A 22181-nucleotide genomic window follows, 5' to 3' on the forward strand; every position below is an offset into this window, starting at 1 on the left:
GCCCCCTCCACTGTGATGACTAAGGAAGCCTGGGTCTGCCTGCGGGTCTGCCGGTCAGTGGCTACCACCGTGTACTGAAGCTCGGTGCACTCAGGTCGCCGCAAGGCCTCTGTGTCATTTACAAATAGGATCCCCGAGGTGTCCTTGGGCGATGTGACCACACCTAGAGCAGTGCAGTTGGTGCTGGAGGACTGCAGCTTGTACTGGACGGAGACACCACTGAACTCCTGGCAGTTTTCCACACAGACTTTCCCGATCTGGAGGGAGGAGAGGGAGGAGAATGATTGCACCAGCACACCTTAGCCGGATGGACTCTTGGGTAGACCAAGTTGTGGGATGCCCCTCAACTTAGCTTGAATGGCAGCCTCCTTCAATGTCCAGTGTTCTACAGCCTCAGCACCTACAAGTCCACCTGCCTGGCCAGCCTTGCCAGGACATCAACTCACCAGACACCCACACCACTGGGAGTCAGTTGTGATGGCCACGATCCCTGTTGTATGTCCCCTAACTGTTAAGAGCCCTGGACCTTAGCTGTGGGACTGCAATGTTGTCACTGCACTTGAGGTCAAGAGACTTACTCAGAAGTTCTGGAAAGAGAGCCCTTCTGGGGATGCTTGGGTCTGGAGCCAGGCCCTGAGTATTTAACTCACAGCCACTCCAGTGAGCTATGGTTGCTAAGTGCAGGAGTGGTCCTAGTTGTGGGGCCCTGTGTCCAAGGGTAAGAACAGATCTAGGGGGCAGCTTCTTAGGACCCAGAGCAGAGACAGGGGCTTCCCAAGCCACACAGACACCCTAACAATCCAGCCTACTGGTTGTTTCATTTTCCTCCATAAAGAATGCTCATTTCTATCTTCTCAGGGGATCCTTAAAACTACCCAAGGTCCCTGGCCTTAATTTGGTCTTCAAAACTATGGGGACAGTAAGAAACCAGTCACTACAGGCCAACGGCTGGGGCTCTTGAGTCTGTTAAGTGCAGGTGGATCTGCCTCTAACAACTCCTCAGGCCCTTCACTCTGTTATCCCCACTTCTGACCTAATGCTCACACCCTGGAGAAGGGCCAATGGCTCTTTCTATCTACAGGTGGGCCCCTCGTGTGCTGGCGACAGGAATGAGTGAGGATCTGGAGCTGACTTTAAGAACTGGAAAAACCACAGGCAGAAGAGGAGACAGCTCTAAACACACATTCTGAAGATGATCAACCTGTTACCTACTGTCAGTTAAACCATACACAGGCAAACCACAAATGAACTAAAAGCAACAAGCAGACACTGGGAGTGCTGGAGAAGAAACAAGTTAGAAGTGCAGCAAATGCTGTCCCTGGTGGTTAAGGAGTGGGAGGGGCCACGCCCCCTCATTCCTCATCATTTTAATGAAGACCACCGCTCACTTTCCATTCTTTGTATTTTCATTTATTTTAGTGGTGCTGGGGCTAGAACCTAGTGCTTTCTAGGACAGATCTATACCTGAACTACCACCCTGGTCTTTTACTTTCCATTTCAATTATCATTCTCCAAAGACAAATACAAACATTACCTTGTGATTTCTCTAGCACATAAACTTCTAAACACAGATGTGACCTCTGCCCTTTCCCACAAGGCACTACTGCCAACCACGGTCTGCTGCACGCTGAAGTTCCTCCCCAATAAAAAGGTAGTTTTGCACTGACTGAGACACCAGAGACCAGTGGCTCCTCTAACCACTCTTCCCACTGAACAGTACAGCAGGAACATCTTTCCAAGTACGCATACACAAGGTTACCTGGAAATGCTTTTGTAATAGTGCAAAAAATGTTTTAAAGATACCAAGAAGTGAGATAGTGAAATCAGACGGCTTGCTCTAGGAGTTGACGGGGGACTAGGAGCCCTCCAGGGTGAAAAGATGTAAACAGAGGCTCAAGGGTCCATCTTGGAGCCTACTATGGATCCACCTATGCTAACTCTGCACTGGGTGGGCTAGGGAAGAGGTGCTATCCACCCATCACCCTGCCTATAGTCTTGGAACCCTTTAACCTCAAGTCATGCAATGGGCCACAGGCTCACCTGGGCATAACGGCGGGCCCTCCTATTCACTGGGTAGGAGTAGGTCCTGGGTAGGTTCAGGGTGACAGGCAGCACAGACACATTGAAATGAAGGTAGATGACACCTGACCCAGGCCCCTGGAAGTCTGAGTCATTGACCAGGACCACTAGCTGCAGGACTCGGCTCTCTGAGATGGAGAGGCTCCTGTTGAGAACCAGCTCTGTAGGTGGGCACACAAGGAGACAAAACAAGTTACTATCCTTCAAGATCATGCCCTGTGACACATACTACATACCCACACCAACATACAACCCTGCACACACCGTGACTTTTGCGTATGTGTCCAGATAATATGTCTGGTGGGTAGTCTTACAATAGTACTGGTATTTAAAAGCTGGACATTCTACTCAGCCAGACCTCATGTGTTTGTGTGTGTACACACATGCATGTGTGTGCATGTGTTCCAGAGAAACAGTAGGTACACGTGGTATATGTGTGTTATGTTTATATATAGGGTATATTATGTCCTGTGGTTTGATATGTATATAGAGTGTATGTATTTTTGTGGGTGTAATGTGTTATTTGGGTATGAAATGTGTGAGTGGCGTATTGAATTACTGATGGGTATGTGTAAAATTAGCATTTTTACATGAGTTATGTATAGGGTGTTTGGGTAGTATTTGTATACACAGACAGTGTGTGGCCTGGAATGGGTGTGCTCAGTGGGATATTTTGGTGTATATGGAATGTATGGTTTTCATGTGGTGTGTGTGTGTGTGTGTGTGTGTGTGTGTGTGTGTGTGTGTGTGTAGTATCGTGTGTACCAAGTGTCCTGAAGTTCTGGGAAGACATCACACGGTTGGCTTCTTACTGTAATTGTGCATGGTTGCCCGCACGGAGTTGTTGTTGGCCTGGACCATGGTCTCAATGGGTGAGTGCTCCACCCGGAAGGTCTGCTGGGCCCAGGAGTCCCCTGAGAGTAGTGTGCTTGTGTATCGTTTCACCAGCTCCCCAGATGCTGGCACCACATCTGCATCAAACACCTGCAGAGTGGCCACCACAGTACCCTGCAGGTAGCAGAGAGTGCCAGTCAGCTCAGGAATAGTCAGAGGACCACATATCCTAGCACAGCCCAGAATTATACCAAGTATGTGTTGTTAGAACCAATCCTAGGGGCCATCAGAACTGAATGTTTAGCCCCAGGGCCTCGAGTAAGAGTTGTGAGCAAAGCCACAGGGCCACTGGGGTCACTCTAAGGTTGTATAAGAAGACACTGTCTTCCTTCCCCATGCCTGCTCTCACTCCCTAGGAAGCCTGTACCTAGTTAGTTCCCCAGAGAAGTTAGTTCCCTTCTTACTGAGCCTAGGAGCAGGCTGCAGAGTGGCCTGGTGTCCAGCAGGTGGCAGTAGCATACCACCTAGGCTGGTCAAAGCAGCATGGGCAAGGACATCCTCTCATAAGGCACTCACTCCTGAGACAAGTTGCCCAGCTTCCAGCAGAAGGGAGTACTCTCCTTTTTGCCTGGTCAGGTGAGCCAGAATGTTCGCCCCAATGCTCTCCCCCTGGGGCTCTTGGCCTGATTAGACACAGTCTAAGCACCCCAGGTTCAGGTCTTCACAGTCAGAGTGTAGTTTACTGCTGCCTATCTGGCTGGCAGTCAGCCAAACAGACAAGACACAAAGGACAAGTTGAGAGGCACGTGACTGGATGGCTAGTAGATTCAAGTATAAACTACCGATGGGGACAAACACCAAATAGGCACAGGATAAGACAGACAGGCAATCAAATGCAACTGTGGACAAACCTCCTTCCGCTTAAACTCCACCACAGCACTGGCAGTGCCCACACCTCCGGAGAAGGTGGGCGCCGAGTCGTCCTCATCGTACACTGTCACTGGGAAGGACACAGTCACCTTCTCTTTGTTGGCACCCGTGCCTACTACTACGCACTCAGCCTCCAGCGTATACTTCTCCCGAAGCTCCCGATCCAGCGCCCAGCGAGTGCTCACCTCCAGGCAGTCTGGGTCACAACGGAAGGGCAGACTGTCCCCTGTCACCAAACAGAAGGAAATTCCACATGACCACTGGGTAGGGGTTGGGGCGTGGCCTCCCTTCCTCATGGTTCTGCCCAGAGTGGAATGGCAGTGGCTGTCTGTCCCTCTCTGGCTCTGTGGGGATGACACTCATTACTCCAAATGTAGGCTGTTTGAGGTTTGTGTCTCCTACTTTTTGTGGCTGGAGCCTTCACTCATGCAGATGGGCAGACAAGTGTTGGCATGAGGTCAGGCCTCTGTCGTGGCCTGGAGGGGTGATGCCCAGGAAGGCAGAGAATAGGCAGAGGGCAGCTCTAGCTATGATCTGGTTTACCAACAATGTTTGCCAGTTTTAAAAATTGCAGACATGGTATTTGCTCATTTCAGACAATGTGAGAAACATCCCAGTTCCATGACTTGAAAACAGATACTGGGTGTCTGGGATATGACTGACATTCCAACAGGTATTTCTGGATATGGGATTTGCATTCCTGCTGTATTCTCCCTGGGATTGTGACCTGAGATTGATCTCTTGGAGCCTTCCTTTCTTCTACAGCAAACAAGATGACAAAGGGTACAGGTCTACTTAGACAGAAGGGCTAGCTCCCCAGAAACGTCTGCTGTGCTTGCCGACACTAACAGAACCCTTGGAACTGGGCTCAAAACCCCATCTCTAGCTCAGAAGAATCATTCTGGGTCTCCTTAAGAGCATGCCAGGAAGCTCCCCGATTCTCATGCCAACTCCAGCCTCGTGCCAGCCCATCCTCCCAATCAGGAGTCTGTCCTAGACCCTTCGGTCTCCCTAACTGCACCATATACTACCTACCCTGACCCTGAACTGTACCCAACACAGGAGCCCAACTAAGCCTTTTTAGATGCAAGTGGAGACTTTTCATACCTGCCCTCTGACTTCCATGGTTCCCCATGCACTAAGGAAAGAAACCTTGAAATATTCCCTGACATAACCAGCCTGCCCCTGTTCACCTCTGTCCTCCCAGTGGCTAACTGGATTCCAACCACCAACGGTCTCACTTGAGCACCCTCTGGGGTCAGAGCCATCTGACACCAACCCACTTGGTTTAGCGGCCCTGCCTCTCTGTTCTCTCAGCTTCTCTCTGCTCCTCACTCCTTCAAGAAACCATCCAGTTTCTTTGACACATTCACGGGTTCTATCCTCCAGATGACTAGAGGCTTCAAGGCAGGCAAGATGCCAGACCGTTTGTTTACAGTTGACAGTTGTATCCCAACCTCCTTCAACAGTATTTGGCTGGTGACAGACATTCAAGGGATACTGAACAGTAGCTAAAAGAACACATGGCTCACCTTAAGGGCTGATAGCATTCTACCTCCCGTGCACCAGGACAAAGGAACTCACCTTCTAAGAGACTGTACTTCACACTGATGTTGGGACAAAGGAACTGCACGGGTAACATGTGGAACCGGTAGAAGGTGCCAGGAGGTCTGTTCTCCCTGATGCGGAAGGACACACCTGTCTCCGGGATGCAGAGATCCTGGGCTTTGAAGGAGCTACAGTTTGGGAAGGTGTCGTTGATGAAGGAGAAGTATACACGGGCACAGCTTGGCCAATGGCATTCTCCCTCTCTCTGGGCTGTGGACCCCAGGAAGACTTGTAGGAAGATGGTGAGCAAGGGGAAGCCACCATCTGTAGGAAGAGAAGAAGACAGCCCCCTTTCAGTTGAGGAATGAAGAAAAGGGGCAGGAATTCCAGGGTTCGGTGTGGTCCACAAGCCTCAGCTGATACCTCCCCATCTCTGCTGCCTGGTGCTGAGGCCTGGAAATCAGTAGCCCTCTTATCTGACTCTTCTCTCTTTCCGGTTTCTGCTCAAATGATCCCTCCTGAAAGAAGTGGCCAAGCCCTGCCTGGGGCTAAGGTTCCCAGGTCCCTGCAGGTAGGTGGCCTCATAGTGTAGGCTCCTGCAGGCTTCTGGGAGCTGGATTCCCCACCCCGCACCCCCCACCCACCAATCATCAAGTGCTTTGCACAGACTTCATCAACACTCAGTGGAAGAATTTCCAGTTAAGTTCTACCACTGAGGCACCATAGTCCACTTTAGTGAGGTCTCGCCTTTGGCAGAGGCAGGCATCTCCTTGGGCTTCCACCTCATGCCCAGCAGGTGGCTACAGGGTTCAGTTTGCTTCCCTTAGCCTGTGCTACATTGTTCCGATGACCCCGCTGTGGCTAATATTCTCTGAACAAACTGTCCAAATTGCGGTGTGCTTCTTTCCTGACTGGTCACGGCAATGCTCGAAAGTGAGTGGTGGAAGTCTTTAGGGAACTGCAGGTTAACAGCACACGGCACCCTGACTTCCACCAAGGGACTCTCATTCTTGAGATTCCCTTTATGGTTCAGGAGGGAGACAGAGGAAACAAATGTCTTTTAGAACCAAGGGACACTGCAGAGTACTTCTTCCAGGAACTGCCTAGACCCATGGTTCTCAACCTTCCTGATGGAGTGACCTTTAATACAGCTCCTCACATTGTGGTGACTCCCAATCATAAAATTACTATTTCCATGCTACTTCCTAACTCTAATATTGCTGCGCTTATGAATAATAATGTAAATTTCTGCTCTGCATCCCTTGAGGTCTCAATCTACAGGGTGACAATCACTGACCTAGACTATGTTGGCAGGGAACTGTCCATCTCGGGCACCCTCCCATCTTATTGTCCTGGCTACTGTGGTGCTTTGAATATGCTTGGCCTAGGGAGTGTGGCACTATTAGGAGGTGTGGACTTGTCGGAGAAGTGTGTTGCTGTGGGGTTGGGCTTTGAGACCCTCCTCCTAGCTGCCTGAAAGCCAGTCTTTCTCCCATTTGCCTTCGGAACAAGAGGTAGAACTCTCAGCTCTTTCTCCAGCATCATGCCTGCCTGGATGCTGCCATGCTTCCCACCACGGTGATAATGGACTAAACCTCAGAACCTGTAAGCCAGCCCCCAATTAAATACTGTCTTTTATAAGAGTTCCCTTGGACATGGTGTCTTTTTACAGCAATGGAAGCTCTACCTCAGACACTGCTCCAGTCAGACAGGTCAGTTATTCTACTCTGCCTCCGACGGGAACTTAAGGATGTGTGAGGCCTCACCCCAGAGGAGGTCCTGAGAGGTGTAGGCTACGAGGTGCATACTATTACCATCCCTTGTCACACAAGCCACTCAGATCCCCATTCTCCCCACCAGGGGTAATGTCCTATGTGACCTTGACTGCAGCTCCAGCCTTAGCTTTGGGCTGCTGCCTAGGTTTCCTTCTGCTCTGCCTCCCTCCTGGACACCCCAGCCAGTCTGTTGCAGATGGGGAAACAGGATTCCTACCTAGGACCTGGTACTCTTCAGCAAGTTCTAGGTCATCAGCTATCATTAGCTAAATTACTGCCCCTCCCCAGGGGGGGTGTTTCCAGCCCCTCAGAATCACTCTCACAACTTGTACGCCCTCATCAACCCACTGAAAATAGACTCTGTCCCACACAGAGAGAGTGCCAAGTCATTTGCATGGTTCTCCTAATTCCCAATAGCTTCAGAAGGTAATCAATATTTCCAAAGTCATTTGGGTCCCTCATTAACTGGGCACAAAGCAGCTGCCTTTACCCTGCACCTTACACCCTTGACCACAAAGCCATCCCCAGCCTCAGACTGGCAGTCGAGATGAGGACAGCTTAAGGGCTAGGTCAAGGTGGAGCGGGGATGGGGTGGCAGGCTGTTCTCTCACTGCGGATGCTGAGCTGTTCCCAGGAACTGTGGTCCAGGCTCTGATTGAGGTAGAGAAGGCCAGTAGTCTCATTGATGCGGATCCAGTCATTCTCATGCAGCCGTGTGCGGTAGACGCCATAGAGATGCTGGCCCAGGCGGAAGCTCGGCACTTCTCCAGGGGCATCTCGTAGGGCATGGACATAGAGCAGAGGTGTGCCAGCTGGCTGGTCCACATACAGCCTCTCCCAGTAAGCATCCCTTGAGAAGTAGAGTCCCAGTGGGGCTGTGGGAGACATGAGGGTGTGAGTGGGGGTGGGAGAAACAGTTTCTTTGTGGATAAAAACAAAAACAAAACTAAAATTCTAATCCTAGCAAGAATTTCTTACCTGTAGTTCCAAGAACACGAATGTAGCTAAACACGACTGGCAATTGCACCACATTAAAAGCAAAGAAAGAAAAAGAAGTAGGTGGAGAAAGTACAAAATAGTTGCAAAATGATTCTCTGTTATCCAAGTACAACATGACCCAGGATCACACATGGTCCAGGAGTTCAAGGATTGTTTTGCAGCACACCACCTGGACCAAGAGGAAGTTTCAAAGACAAGAGATACTGCCAGACTATCAGGGCAGGCAGCAGTCCCCAGAAACGAAAGAGCACTGTGTAAGAAAGCAACTGATCTCTATCAAAATATGCTCTTACAATACAACCCAGCAAGTCCACTCCATTTATCCAGCAGAAGTAAAACTACCCATCCATCAAGTAACTGAGTATTAAATGGTGAGTTACTCATGGCAACCAAGAGCTAGAAACAGATGTCTTTCAGTGGGTACTCAGGTAGGTAAACTGGCACATCCGTACCACAGGATCCTGTGACAATGAAAGGGGATGGACCACTGGTACCCACGTTCACCTGGGTGGGTCTCACAGACATCCCATCCAGTTGAAGCATTCAGGCAGAACTGGATTCTCATCAAATTCCAAGTGATTAATCAGGGTGGGTATAGACAGTCTGGGAATGGCAAAAGGAGTGGTTGGGAGGATGTAATAGCACATGTCCTGATGAGGAGAGATAGGTCATGGGGGCATAATCCATCTCCTGACACTGCACAGCTAAGATGCATGCTGTCTTCTTCAGGGTTTTTATTCCTGCACAAAACATCATGACCAAGAAGCAAGTTGGGGAGGAAAGGGTTTATTCAGCTTACACTTCTACATTGCTGTTCATCACCAAAGGAAGTCAGGACAGGAACTCACACAGGGCAGGAACTCGGAGGCAGGAGCTGACACAGAAGCCATGGAAGGATGCTGCTTACTGGCTTGCTCAGTCTGCTTTCTTATAGAACCCAGAACTACCATCGTCCAGGGATGGCACCATCCACAATGGGCTGGGCTCTCCCCTCTTGATCACTAATTGAGAAAATGCCTTACATCTGGATCTCATGGAGGTATTTCCTCAAGGAAGGTTCCTTTCTCTGTGATAACTCCAGCTGATGTCAAGTTGAAACACAAAACCAGGCAGTACATATGCCTTTCTATCTCTGACGGCTGACCTTGGTTGTCAACTTGACTGAATTAAAAAGCACCACAGAGCTTAGTGATACCCCCACACACCGGGTTTATCTGTTAGGGCATCTCCAGAGAGGATCAACTAAGGGGACATCAATGTGCATCTGCCCTGAACGTGGGCTGCACTGTTTCATAGGCTGGGAGCCTGGATGGCATTCTTAGAACATAAGAGAGCCAATGACTCGGTCTCTGCCTTCTGCCCTCTGTGATGTGAACTGTCACACTCCATTTTGTCTGTCCAGCCACAATGGACTGGGCCAAAGATATTTATTTCCTTTTAAGTTGTTTCTATGCATTAGTTTAGTCATAGCCATGGACACTAACACAAGGCAATGAAAATTTCACCTAAAAAGACGATGGACTAATCAGAGATGGACTAATCGGATGCTAGCCTAGGCTACAGCTCATTTTACTGGACTGCTGATTTCGTGTGTGTCCAAGAACATTCAAATAGTGAGAGCTCTTTTGAAGCCTTGTGCATACTGCTGGTCAGAAGGTGAAATGGTGCAGCTGCTACGGAAAACATATGAGGGTCTCTTGAACTACTTAACACAGACTTCCCACAGGATCCAGAAGTTCCATCTCTCAGTATTGTCCCAGAGGTTTACACACCCATTCCATAGTGGCATCAATCGTTAACAGCCAAAGCTGGATGCAACTCTGCTGCCTATGGTGGTGACACAGAATGTGGCATGAACATCACACACATCACTCAGCCTTGATTTAAAAGGAAAGACACTGATACTGTACTGGCTAGATCTGCGTCAGTTTGGACACGCTATAGTCACCATAGAGGAGACAACTTTGACTGAGAAAGTAATGCCTCCATAAGATCAGGCAGCAGGCAAGATGTACAGCATCTTTTTAACCACTGATTGATACGGAAGGGCCCAGCCCATTGCAGGTGCCGTCCCTGGGCCGGTGGTCCTGGGTTCTAAAAGAAAGCAGGATGAACAAGTTGTCAGGAGCAACCCAGTAAGCAGTATCTCTTCTTGGCCTCTGCATCAGATGCTGCCTCCTGGTTCCTGCCCCGTTTGAGTTCCTGTCCTGACTTCCTTCAATGATGACCTCTGATGTAGTCATACACCAAATAAAATGCCTTTTCCCTCCCCAGCTTGCTTTTGGTCATGGTGCTGCATCATAGCAATACTAAACCTTTACTAGGACAAATGCTGCTGGCAAAATTCAACCAAGGGGCCGGAGACATGGCTCAGCAGTCAAGAGTCCTTTCTTGTCTGGCACTTAGTCACAGCAACAAGAAAATAACACAGACATAAGCTGCTTGTTCTGAATCACTTGGCTGAAGCCACCGATGAAGGCCAGGGAGGGCAGTGGGGTTTTCCTAGGAAGCATGGACAATATCGGGTACCCAAGAGGGTTAGCCCGACCTGGAGAGCAGAGAGGACTGGAGAGAGAGGACTGACTGGTAAGTTCAGGAAATAGAGAGCTGGAAGAGGCAGATGCTAACAAGAAGTCTAGCTTCTTAGGGCTAGGACCGCAGAATGCCTATCAGAAATGATAGGTTGAACCAGCGTATGGATTCCAGGCGAGACTGTGGACTAAGTCTGAGATGACTGGAAGAGTTGGGGCATTGGCTTGGACAAGGGTTATACCAAAGACATTAAGCCCTTCCTCCTCATAGGGTTGCTGGGAGCAAAATCTAGTTGGTAGACATGAAGGTCTAAGAACAATGGCGGCTGCCTGCTGTCATTTCCATCCACAGACCTGTATCTCCATTATCTACCGTCACCATCAGCACCATAACCACTATTGCACTCATAACCATCTCTTCCATCCTTCCTACAACTATCAGCATCACCTCTAACGACATCTTCAGAATCCACGCACAGAGATACTGCTTTAAGTCTGGACCGACCCCCCCCCCACCCCCCGTGTAGAGCAGAGGACTCAGTGTGTGGTATTTCCTTAGTTACCTGTCTTGATGGGTCACCAGTGTAGGGTGGCTGGTAGCCTGACGGAGAGCAGCTGGACAGAAGACACATGGTGTGGAGGGGAACTACTCCTGGCTTGACACTGTGCTCTCCCTGCACGACCAGGCACGGTCGGTCCTCACGGGTCCTGTCTCCTGAGCTGGTGCTGTAGGCCATCATCATCTCTCACAACGCTGTTAGTATGACCCCCAGTGCTCAGCCCTCACAGCATCGTATGGTTCTCTGCTTTGGGTTGGGCGGGGGAACCTACTGCACAGCTGAGGTTAGGGCTTAATAGCTGTCCTCTATGCAGAGACGTGTTCTTCACGGAACACGGGCACCGGGCTTTATGCAGAATGCACTGCAGCTACCACCTGCATGTCCATGCCCACCCAGACCAGCTGCACCGGCCTCACTGACATGAAGGATGCTCCCACCCAAATGTGATTTCCCAGCTGCTGCTGACTTAATCGTGGGTCTTGCTGCCAGTTCTTTCCGGCTTCTATACAAAGGAAACTGCCAATTACGTTACAATTAATTTCTTTCCTAGGGCAAGGCCTGGCCACCCAAGTGGCCCGTGGATGAGCATGTGTGAGTGACCAGGCCCCTTTGGCTCTAGGGCTCTCTCTAGTACTTTATGGCCCTGGGTAGCTGTTGCTGCTGCAACTGGGCCAAGGCCCTAGCAGCTTTGACCCTGATGACTCTGGGCAGTGCAGCTGTTCTCCCACATAACCAACGGAACACCATGATGCAGAAAAGTCCACTTGCTGAGGGACCACCCCACATACCTCAAGCTCTTTTCTAACCCTCCATCCCAACGCCCTCTGTGTCACCTTCCATATTCGCCAATGGGATTTCTATAGTGCCGTTTTAAGCACATCAAAACACTAATGGATGTTAGGGTCCCTGTCTTACTGAGCAATAAACCAAGACAGAGCATGGCTCCAGGCCACACAGAGTGATTTAGGACTCAGCCAGAGTCTGGCCCAGGCTCCTTTGTTCAGTGACAGCTGTTCATATAGTGCTTGTGAGAAACCAGGTCACAGAGTCCCAGGAACCAAGGGCCATCCACTTATACGCCTGCACTACCAGGCTGAAAAGGCCACCGCAGAGATTCAGCCATGTCTTCCCAGTTTCTCCTCAAAAAGACCGATGCCCCCTGGAAGTTTCTTTGGCATCTATAAACTGGTTCTTTAATATTTCAGTGAGATGGAGTCTGGGCAGGAGTCCCAAAACAAAGTGAGGGCTCAGGAAGGTGAGGCTAGGTGAAATTTGCTCAGGGTTCCATCCTGGGGGTCTGGCATGAAATGAACACCAAAGTACAGAACCCAATGTTAAGCCCTCATGAGCCCAACTCACTAGACTGAGTACTGTGGAGTCCTCCCTCTTGCACCTACAAAGTCCCAGTACCAAACATGTCAGACAGCGGAGGATGTAGTCAGATATGGAGCCCTTCCTCTGTGTGTGTGTGTGTGTGTGTGTGTGTGTGTGTGTAGAGGGACAGCTCCTAAGGTAGATGTACCTATGTGACGGTCCTACAGTATGGCTTCATGTGCTCATACTGCAGGGATCTGCTCTGGGTGAGGGGGATGCTGGGAAGCCAGCTGGAAGTTCAGGGTGTTCTCATCAAACACTGAGGTTTGCAGCAGGAGGAAGAAGACCACTTCAGTCTCTGGAGCGGAAGCAGCCAGCCTCTTCTTGGGATGCAGGCTAGTTTTGTGTGTCAACCTGACCCAAGCTAGACTCATCAGAGAGGAAGAAGCCTCCATTGAGGAAATACCTCCATGAGATCCAGCCGTAGGACATTTTCTTAATTAGTGACCAATGGGAGAGAACCCTGACAATTGTGGGTGGTGCCATCCCTAGACTGACAGTCCTGGATTGTATAAGAAAGCAGGCTGAGCAAGCCATAGGAATCAAGCCAGTAAGCAGCACCCCTCCATGGCTCTTGCTTCCAGGTTCCAGACCTTCTTGGGTTCCTGTCCTGACTTCTTCCAATGATGGACTACGATGTGGAAGTGTAACCCAAATAAACCTCTTTCTCCCCAATTTGCTTTTTCATCATGTTTCATCAAAGCAATAGAAAGACAGAGAAGTCCTGAGCATCTGCTCTGGAGTGGAGGGCTAAGAGCTGGGTACCTCAGAGGAGCCATTTCTGACTCCACAAGGACCCAGAGCTAAACACTGGAATCCTACGGTCTCTGGTATGGCAGAGCAGGCCAGTGCTGGACAGGCCCATCACTCGTTCCTGGATCTTGGACCTTGTTATCTCCAGTTGCAAACCCTGAGTGGGAATGCAGAAGGGAGACCGCTGCAACACAGCTTCTGGCCTGCAGCATGACATCACAGTAGCAATTACTGTAATCAACTTAGACCAATCTGCCCAGTTATTTTTAGTCTAGATAGAGGCAGAGTGAGAGGGCAGCCCTGGCTTCCCGGGCTGCCAGTTCCCTTGTTGGGTGTGGGATGGGTCACTGGTTTCCAGCATCTTCCTCTTTGACAGGGAGGTTCTAGAACATCTGCGTCTCCTGCACTGGCTGTGATGCCTTTGTTTCTGGAACATTTGTGCGCAATGTGACAAGTGCAAGAGTCCCGCTGTCCTGAGAAATGCAGAGACTCAGTGTTCAGTGGAGACTCGAGATTTACCCCTATTAGAACATCAGTGTCTTCTCTAGAGACTTTTCTTAAGTGACTGGTGCTACTGGATGAAGTAGCCTCTCAGCCATGCTTGATGGTAAATCAAATCATTTTTTGATCTCACCCAATCAAAAAATGACCAAAGGTGTTCAACCCTGAGTGGGACATTTATACTGTGATCGTCAGGGTTCTGGGGACACCATGGAAGAGAGAACAGTAAAGATGTAAGATCTGGAAGAAAGGGAGAAGGGTCCAGAGGTGTCATCTTCATGGCATGTCAGTCATTGCAAACATGATCTCACTGCAGCTGCACATGCCCTTGATGGGGCTACACAAGCCCATATGTCAACAGCCAATGATGCAGCAAGCTCCAGGGGCCCTACCGCTCCCTGTTGAATAATTACTGGCTACTGATAGGTTCTCAGAGAGGAAAAGTTCCTACAGCAAGCCCACAAGTTCCAATAGATGGTTATAGATAGTTCTAACATAGGAAAGGGACCTGTGGAGCGTTGTGGTGACAGGGGTGGGTGGGAGAAAAGAGAGGATGGTGGGTTAGTAAACCGAATGCACCACATACATGTATAAGTGGTCAAAGAAAAATGTAATACAAACAATAGTCAAAGGCTCTGAAAAGGCTTTTGTCCAATAATACGCACAACTGGACAATGACTGTGTAAACAGAAGCTTGTCCAGTCTTCGGACTAGATCACTAATCTTCAGGGGAAACTCAAAACCCAAACCACAATGAAATACCACTTTGAGCCCACTGGGAAGGCAAGGCTGCAAAAACAACAGGAACCAGTAAGTGCTGGAGGATGTGGGTGAAAAGCAACATTTGCACACAGTTGCTGAATTGGCCCCTGCCTCTGGGAAAGAGCAGATCAACAACTGCTCAAAGAACAAACACCGAAGCCTTAAACTCTTTCACTCCTGGGAAAACCCGAAAACAAACCTTGAACAGCAGGATTCAGAGGACATGCCTGGAAACATTGTTTACAACAGAAAAAGCACCTCCGGATCAAGAGAATGGATACATAAACGCAGCGAGCCAAACAAATGGAGTATTACTCACTCTTAAAGAATGGCACACTGATGTGGGCTACAATCAAGATAAACCCTAAGCCAAACTACCATACACAACACACTATTTACATAAAACGCCCAGAACAGGCAGCTCTAAAGAGGAAAGCAAAGAGGGTAACCAGAGGCAGAGACTCGGAGAGTGGGGACAGCTGCTTACTGGGTATATGGGGTATCCTTTGTGGATAATGAGCATGTGAGGGAACTAGAGGTGCCCCCTGGACACCTTGGGGTAGCCTAAATGCTCCTGCACTATTCTATTAAAAATAGTTACCCTTACGTTATGTCAGTTTTAAAAGGTTTCTAAAAAAGACAATTTCAATTGACAGTCACTTCCCTCAGACCCATAGCTGTGGGGCCAGCATAGACCCCTGAGGCACCACTCAGGAAAATAGTCAGAGATGCCCACTTGGAAGAGATAGCAATCCGGGTCTGGGCTGGTTAGGTTAGTTTTGTCAGTTTGGCACAGGCTAGAGTCATCTAGGAAGTCAACTGAGAAAATGCTACCATCACACTGGCCGCTAGGCAAGTATTTTCGAGGGAATTTTCTTGATTGACATGAGAAGCCCATTCCACAGTGTGCGGTGTCACCCTCTAGAGATATAGTCCTGGTTTGTATTTAAAAATAAATAAATAAATAAAGCAAGCTGAGCCATAGAAAGCAAGGCAGTAAGCAGCATTGTTCCGTGGTCTCTGCTTCAGTTCCTGCCTCGACTTCCCTTTGTGATAGACTGTAAGCTGTTAAGATAAACCTTTTGCCCACCACACTGCTTGTAGTCATGGGAAACCAAACTAAAAAGGGTCCCAAGCCTAGGGGCCCATCACCCCCAGAATGTATACAGGCACACCCCAGAAGCATGTGTCCCACATGTACTCTGAACTCTCGGTCTGCCCTGTACTGAAATGGGGCTCTCTGGTGTGGTTCTGACCTCAGCAACACGGGCAAAGTGACACAAGGGCCTTCCAAGCCTGGCTCTACAAAGCTCTGGATCTTTTGGTGCATATAGCCAGGGGCATAGACCCAGGAGTCCAGCTTCTCACGAGAGAGGCCACATCTAGATGAGGGGGACATGTCAGCTGTCACATAGGTAGAGTGCCCATGTTAAGCCACAGAGATGTAGCTGGTATCTTTTCCTCAGAACTGTAAAATGGCTAAGGAAGAAAGCATTTGAAATGTACTTCAGTCTAGACTTTCTGAGGCTCTGTGGACCTGTCGGAGCAATTTTTTTGCAAAGGTGAGGACGACCTCCAGCTGAGCACTGGTGCTGAGTGCCAGACAGATCACTTACAGGAGCAAAAAACATGCCCAGGGGCTATGCACAGTAAACCTGTCTTGCCTGGGAAGAGGCATGTTTGCTGCTTGGATCACTGGTGGGCTGGAATGGATTCAGGACTTCCATGATGCTACAGATGCCCCCAGGTAAGGAAAGAGGGCCATGAAGGAAGAGTGGAGAAGACAAAGCCCTCGAGACACCCGGACTCAGTCCCCATGGTTCCCAGTCACACTGCAAAACTGTCTAAGAAATTCAGCCCATCTCCACCTCTCACTCTCCCACAGTGCATATTTCCCCAGCACTTTCTGGTTCCTTACGTTTTAAGACAGTAAAATTTCCCCTTTCCCTTCCTGGAATCCAAGTGTGAAACGTTAAGGAACATGAGGGGGTGGAATCGGTTTCAAAGAACACTGTCCAGCATCCTCCTTCTCCTGCTCTAGGGTCACACTGGCCCCCAGTGACAGCCTTGAAGAATAGACTCCAGCACTCCATGTCACAGGCGAAGAAAGACCAAGGACCACAAAGAGGGGACCCTGCTAGCTCCTGAGTCTGGAAGAAGGGGGTCCATCTGCTAAGACTTGGACCACAGGGCCACTGGCACCTCTTGCTTCAGAGCCCACTGGGTACCAACGACACCAAGGACAGGAGGCTCCACTGCTGGCTCACCAGGCAGGCAACACACCTGCTCAGGTGAACAGTTAACCTGCACCAGCATCTGGGCTGTTCTGCTTAAGTGGAGCTACGCACCAGGCAAAAGCAAACACAAGTGTTTGCTTGTGACTGGCCACCTGCTCTCCTCAGAGCCCAGGTGGTGCAGCCTCAATGGTAGCGCTCAAGGTCTCATCAGCCACCTTCTAAGGGGCACCGATGTGCCTGGGAAAGAGCTGGCAGAACACAACAGCACCCTGCTGCCTCCTCTCACTGTAACTGACTAGGCAGCGCTTCACAGTCCGATGGCTCAGGGGTCTACTGGCTCCACAGACTCCAGTCTCAGGCAGAGGGGTGTGGTTCCCTAAAGCACTCTCCAATCAATCACACAGCTGGGGAGGCCTATTCAGGGCCTCTCCATGGCTGCCTAGGACAGGAAGGTGGGTGACGGGGAGGCAGCAGCTGGGCAAACAAGGAGTAAGGAGGTGAAGTCCACAAGCTCTTTAGGATCCTGCAACCTGTCAGGAAAGGATCTGTGTTGTCTGAGAGGAGTTGGAGCCCTGCCGCAGGAGGCACAGCCTCTTCTGATTCCTTGGACACAAAGCCCTGGATGCTCTTATGAATGGGGACAGCCTGGAGTCGGCTGTACCAACTCCACAGCTTCTTATGATGAAACACCCCATAGTAGAGGGTACAGAGGACATTCCTCACACAGCAGAGGGGTAGCCACCCCCATCTCCCGCTGCCCCCGACATCACTTCCTCTGTGGTCCATGTCCAGGGCTATCTGCCAGGCTCCCCATTCCTCATTACCTTGTCTTGCTGCCAGCTGCTCAGCTCTAACAGAACCATACCTCCCTCTCTCCTCCCCCTCCCTCTCTCTCCATAACTACTAGGTGTGTCTTTTGCTGTTAGTTCCTCCTTGGAAAGCAACACTCAAGGCTTTTTTTTTTTTGATTAGTACTATCAAGCCATTCATACAGAAAAAATAATGGGGAAGCAGGAAAAGAGGAAAGCATAGCTGATGGCAGGGGATTGAGGGACTAAGAGACTGGCAGCCAGGCAAGTGCCAGCCTTATCCTCGGAGTGTGTGCGCATGCACAGACAGACAGACACACAGACACACACCCCTCCATAGTACACTTATGGCTACTCATCCAGAAGCAATGAATTACTGCGTGCATACAGGCTGCACTCCTAGCCAGCTCTGCCCTTGTTTCCTGGGCATGCAGTGGGCGTTTTCTTTTATCAGTCTTTCCCAGTGCCCCAGGGGTGTGGATCTCACCCTGGATGGGGGCACATGGCTGCACCACTCCCCTCCGAGCACGGCACCATGATGAAGGAAGATGCTTCTGTCAGACACGGTGCAAAGGACAATCCTTGGGTGTCTTGTCCCTACCAGCCCTCTGACTGTATATATAAAAACACAACTTCTTACAATGCCTAGAGCACACAGGCTCCCTCTGCAAGACAGCTCTGGCAGAGCCAGAGCTAGTACTCATTCCTAGCCCATGAGCCTCCCAGGGTCAGCCAGCCAGCAAGGGCAAAAACATCTCACTGAGAGTTCAGCTGAGTGATCTGCTGGGGTGTGACAGGCAGGAGCATTGTCTTCTTCCAGGTCCCTCTTCACCTCTTACTCCTGGTACCGAGCTCACTAGCTTTGCTAAAGACAAAAGATCTGGAGAGTCTTAGCTTTCCATGAGCTCCAGAATTTATAGATTTGGAGAACCTCAGTTTGTTCACCTATAAAATGGGAAGAGAACAGAAACCTTACAGGGTTATCAACAGTACGGCAGGGGTAGCCGCTGTTGGTGGTAACAGGAAAGAGGATCAGCAGAGTGTTTTGCCAGGAGAAGATCCTGATGGAGGTAGCAGCTTCCAGCTACCCTTGCCTTTCCTATCTCAGGCGCCTTTTCTACAGATACAATCCTTTTTAATTAGTTTTCTCCTCCCCTGGCTAAAAGGCCATTAGCACCCCATTAGGTGAACACATCCCATTTTCTTCACGCCACCAAGGAAACAGTCACTCACTTAGCCTGTTCCTAAAGCAATTCTGCAAAATAAAGGCGATCTAGTGAATGGGCCCAGTCACTTCCCCACTTGCTGTCTGCTCTCAGGCCCCACCCTCAGGAGTCCTTGTCTGGCCCAGCCCTGAGAATGGGCTCAGCAGCTTTCGGGGAAGAGACCAAAAAGAGCCCAGATGAGCCTGGGGAACCAGGACAAATCTCCAGAATCCCCTGAGCTCAGTAAAGGAAGGGAAGAGGAAGAAACAAAGAGGGGAGCTGGGCCCCGGGCCCCAGGTGCTTGCTCACAATTAAGCTCTGGGTGATGTCCACCGATTATGGAGCCCTCACACTTACAGAAGGGCTGTCCAGAAAGGGACCTTCAGTGACATGATGACAGATCCTTTGGTTCTCCAGCTGGAGACGCTAATCAAGATGCCAAGCCAAGAAGATGAGGGGCAGGAGTCATGACAAGTAGTTGGGAGGGGGCAAGGTGCCCTGGGACATGTCGGGGAGCCCAAGACACTGTCAAGTTGTGTCTGTGTTGAGCAGTCAAAGTCACGAAAATGTTAACAGAAGGAGGTTGTCATCTCTAGTTCCTGGACACTGGGCCCAACAGGAATGGGATAGGAGGGAGTTCATGACACATGTGGGGGTCTATGAAGGAGGGTGAGAAGGGAGCCGGGCCATGCTTATCCACAGGTCTCTGGAGCATGAGTTCACGAGAAAGGTGGATGTATATATTGATAACTTGAAACGAGGGTATGGTGCGTCTCGTGAACAAGGCTCCTTTACTTCTACAAACCCACTCAAAACTGTGGGCAACAGGCCCAGCAACTAGAACACTGTATCCACACGAGGGCACTGGAGGCCACACTGTTCCCAATCCTTCTATTGAGGGACCGCACCCGAGCTCTCTAGTGGCAGGCAGTCTGGAGCAAATCAGTGAGTGTCAGAGCCGCTGCACCAGAGTCCAGGTTAGAAGGCTTCTCTAAAACCCCAATTATTTCTTTCTGGGTATGAGGCTGCTGCTCCCCTCTCTGGACCTCTATCGTGGTTTCTTAGCCACCCAGAAAGGGGTGGGTTTAAGACAGGCTCATAGTCACTGGATTCTGCAAGCGGTCTGTGGCCAACTGATTCTGAGCCAGAGGTTTCACATAGAAATCTCCCTCTACGCCTGCCAAATGCCACAGGCCAGACTCTTGAAATGTGTCCCTTAAACCTCTGGGGACCTCACTAAATTCAGGGCTAGGTAGGTCAAGGGAAGTTGGTCAGCACGTCTTCTTAGTTCATTCCCGACTACATGCCTGCACCTGTGAAGTTTAAACCAGATGACACAGGGCAGCTACATAGTGTTAAGCTCTGTATTTTGTTGGGGCCTATGACCCTCTGTAGCACTGTGCCCCACAGCACCTCAAGACCCAGGAACAGTCACTCCAATCTATTTTTTTCTCAGGAACAATTAGGTATTTATCTTATCCCCTCTCCATACTTCTCTGGAATACTTGGAGGCCCACGAATGCAGCCCTGGTCTGGTCAGTGAAATCAGTCTTCACAAGACTCTGAGCTAGAGACAAAGTGAGCACAGTCTTTTCTGTTTCCAAAGGTTGCAGAGAGAGAAAGCCCTTTGTAAGGAATAGGAGAGAGGTGGCCTGGGCTTAGTTTTGATATCAGAGGGAAACTCAGTACATATATTTTCCAGAAGGAACCAAGCCTGGGTAGGTTGAAAGGACACTAAAATGTGCAGCCAAGGGGTGTGTGTGTGTCAATATCCTATATCCTTAGGGTTCATTTGGTCAGGGTATAGGAGTGAGGGCAGTGACCGGCCTTAGAAAGGCCACACCTAATGAGGGACTCCTATGTGGACATGATGCTGGCAGCAAGCACATCATCACACTCTAGTGGCCGGGCCCAAAGCGCTGGATAAGTAAATGTCAGCCCTGGACCCTATTACGCCTCCAAAAGCCGTACTTTCAGGTAGTCCAGCCAAGTGGCGAGTGGTACAGGACTCCCAGCTGTAGGGCAGAGCTCAGACCATGTCATACTCATAGGCGAAGACACGCCGGAAAACAAACCAAAAACAAAAAAACCCAGGCTTTTAGGTTTTTAAAGATTAGGGCGGCAAAAACACACAAGGGAAAAATAACCTTTACTAAAGACTGCCTCAGCACCTTTCAGCCAAAACAACGGAGCTACAGCAAGTGCAGGAATGAAACGCGAAAAGAAAACCAGGGCGCAGCAGTCTCCAAGTGCTGGCTCAAGTCGTGGGCTTCCCAGGGCTGCCTACCCGGTCGGTCCGCTCGTAGCTGCTTCCCAACGGCGACAAGATCTGTCCGCTTCGCCCCCGCACGCGGCCGCGGCTGGAGGCGCGACCAGCCTAGGATGCGCAGCTGCGGCTTTGGCGGAGCACGGACTACGTTGCCCGGCCCGCAGCTAGCACGGACCGGAGGCGAGCCGAGCCCCGCCCAGCCGGCGGCCCGAGAAGAGCAGCTAGCGGCAGCGACCCGGTTCCCAGACCCGGAGGCCGGCCAGCCGCGCAGCCGGCCGGTGCCAGCTAATATAGGCGCGCTTATGCGCGCGTCAGCTTCCCGGCTCGGTGCGCAGCGCTAACTTCGCCCCGGCCCCTACCGTCCCTGCCGCTCGTAGGACTCACCTTCTCCTAGCAGCGGCAGCAGCAAAAATAGCTTCAGCCCCAGCCCTGCGGCGCCGGACGTCGCTTTCGCCATCGCCCGTGCGCGCGAGGGCCGCGGTTGAGGAGCGGGCGGGTCTCAGAGGTGGGGTGCGGCGCTCAGCCGGGCCTCCCCATGCCAGCTTGGGAGCAGCGGGCACTGCGGGCGCGTTGCGTCCGGGAGCGACTCCCAGGTGCGGACTCGGAGCCGCTTTCTGCTGTTGCTTGCACCGCTCCAGTTGCGGTACTGATGAGAGAGACCTGCACTGCCGGCGCCGCGGGAGCGGACTGGGGCAGGGCAGGGCGCAGAGGGAGGGGCAGCGAGAGGGGCGGGACCAGGGGGTGCGGGTGTGTGTGGAGGGGCGGGGCTCCAGGTACAGCGTGGGACAAGGTGGGGCGGCACCCGACTGCTGCGGGAACCGTGATTTCCTCTCGGGATGAGGGCGGGTCGGAGCTGGGTACGTGTGGGTTGTGGTGCGGGTGCTGATCTACTAAAGGTAACCTGGATCCATGATCATTTGCTGGCACAGCCACTTTCTCAACCCGTGCGCCTTGCTTGCTGTTTCTGTTAGTCCTTTCCCGCCGCCCAGAAAGAGCAACACAGAAGATTCGGTGT

General features: G+C 50.8%; 1 protein-coding gene across 1 annotated transcript; it reads right to left on the bottom strand.

The window, feature by feature from the left end:
* Positions 1-5: 5 nt before the first annotated feature.
* On the bottom strand, positions 6-21860 carry LOC117702497 (proto-oncogene tyrosine-protein kinase receptor Ret-like; the record flags this gene model as incomplete). The annotated part of the gene is made up of 7 exons (XM_034493612.2): positions 21551-21860; positions 7778-8041; positions 5428-5715; positions 3825-4069; positions 2892-3087; positions 2041-2240; positions 6-257 (listed from the first exon to the last, which is right to left on the bottom strand). Coding segments are annotated over exons 1-7 (1518 nt in total), but the record flags the coding sequence as incomplete, so codon positions are not given.
* Positions 21861-22181: the final 321 nt, after the last annotated feature.

This window comes from Arvicanthis niloticus, unplaced genomic scaffold (genome assembly GCF_011762505.2).
Source record: "Arvicanthis niloticus isolate mArvNil1 unplaced genomic scaffold, mArvNil1.pat.X pat_scaffold_880_arrow_ctg1, whole genome shotgun sequence".
Classification (NCBI taxonomy): domain Eukaryota; kingdom Metazoa; phylum Chordata; class Mammalia; order Rodentia; family Muridae; genus Arvicanthis; species Arvicanthis niloticus.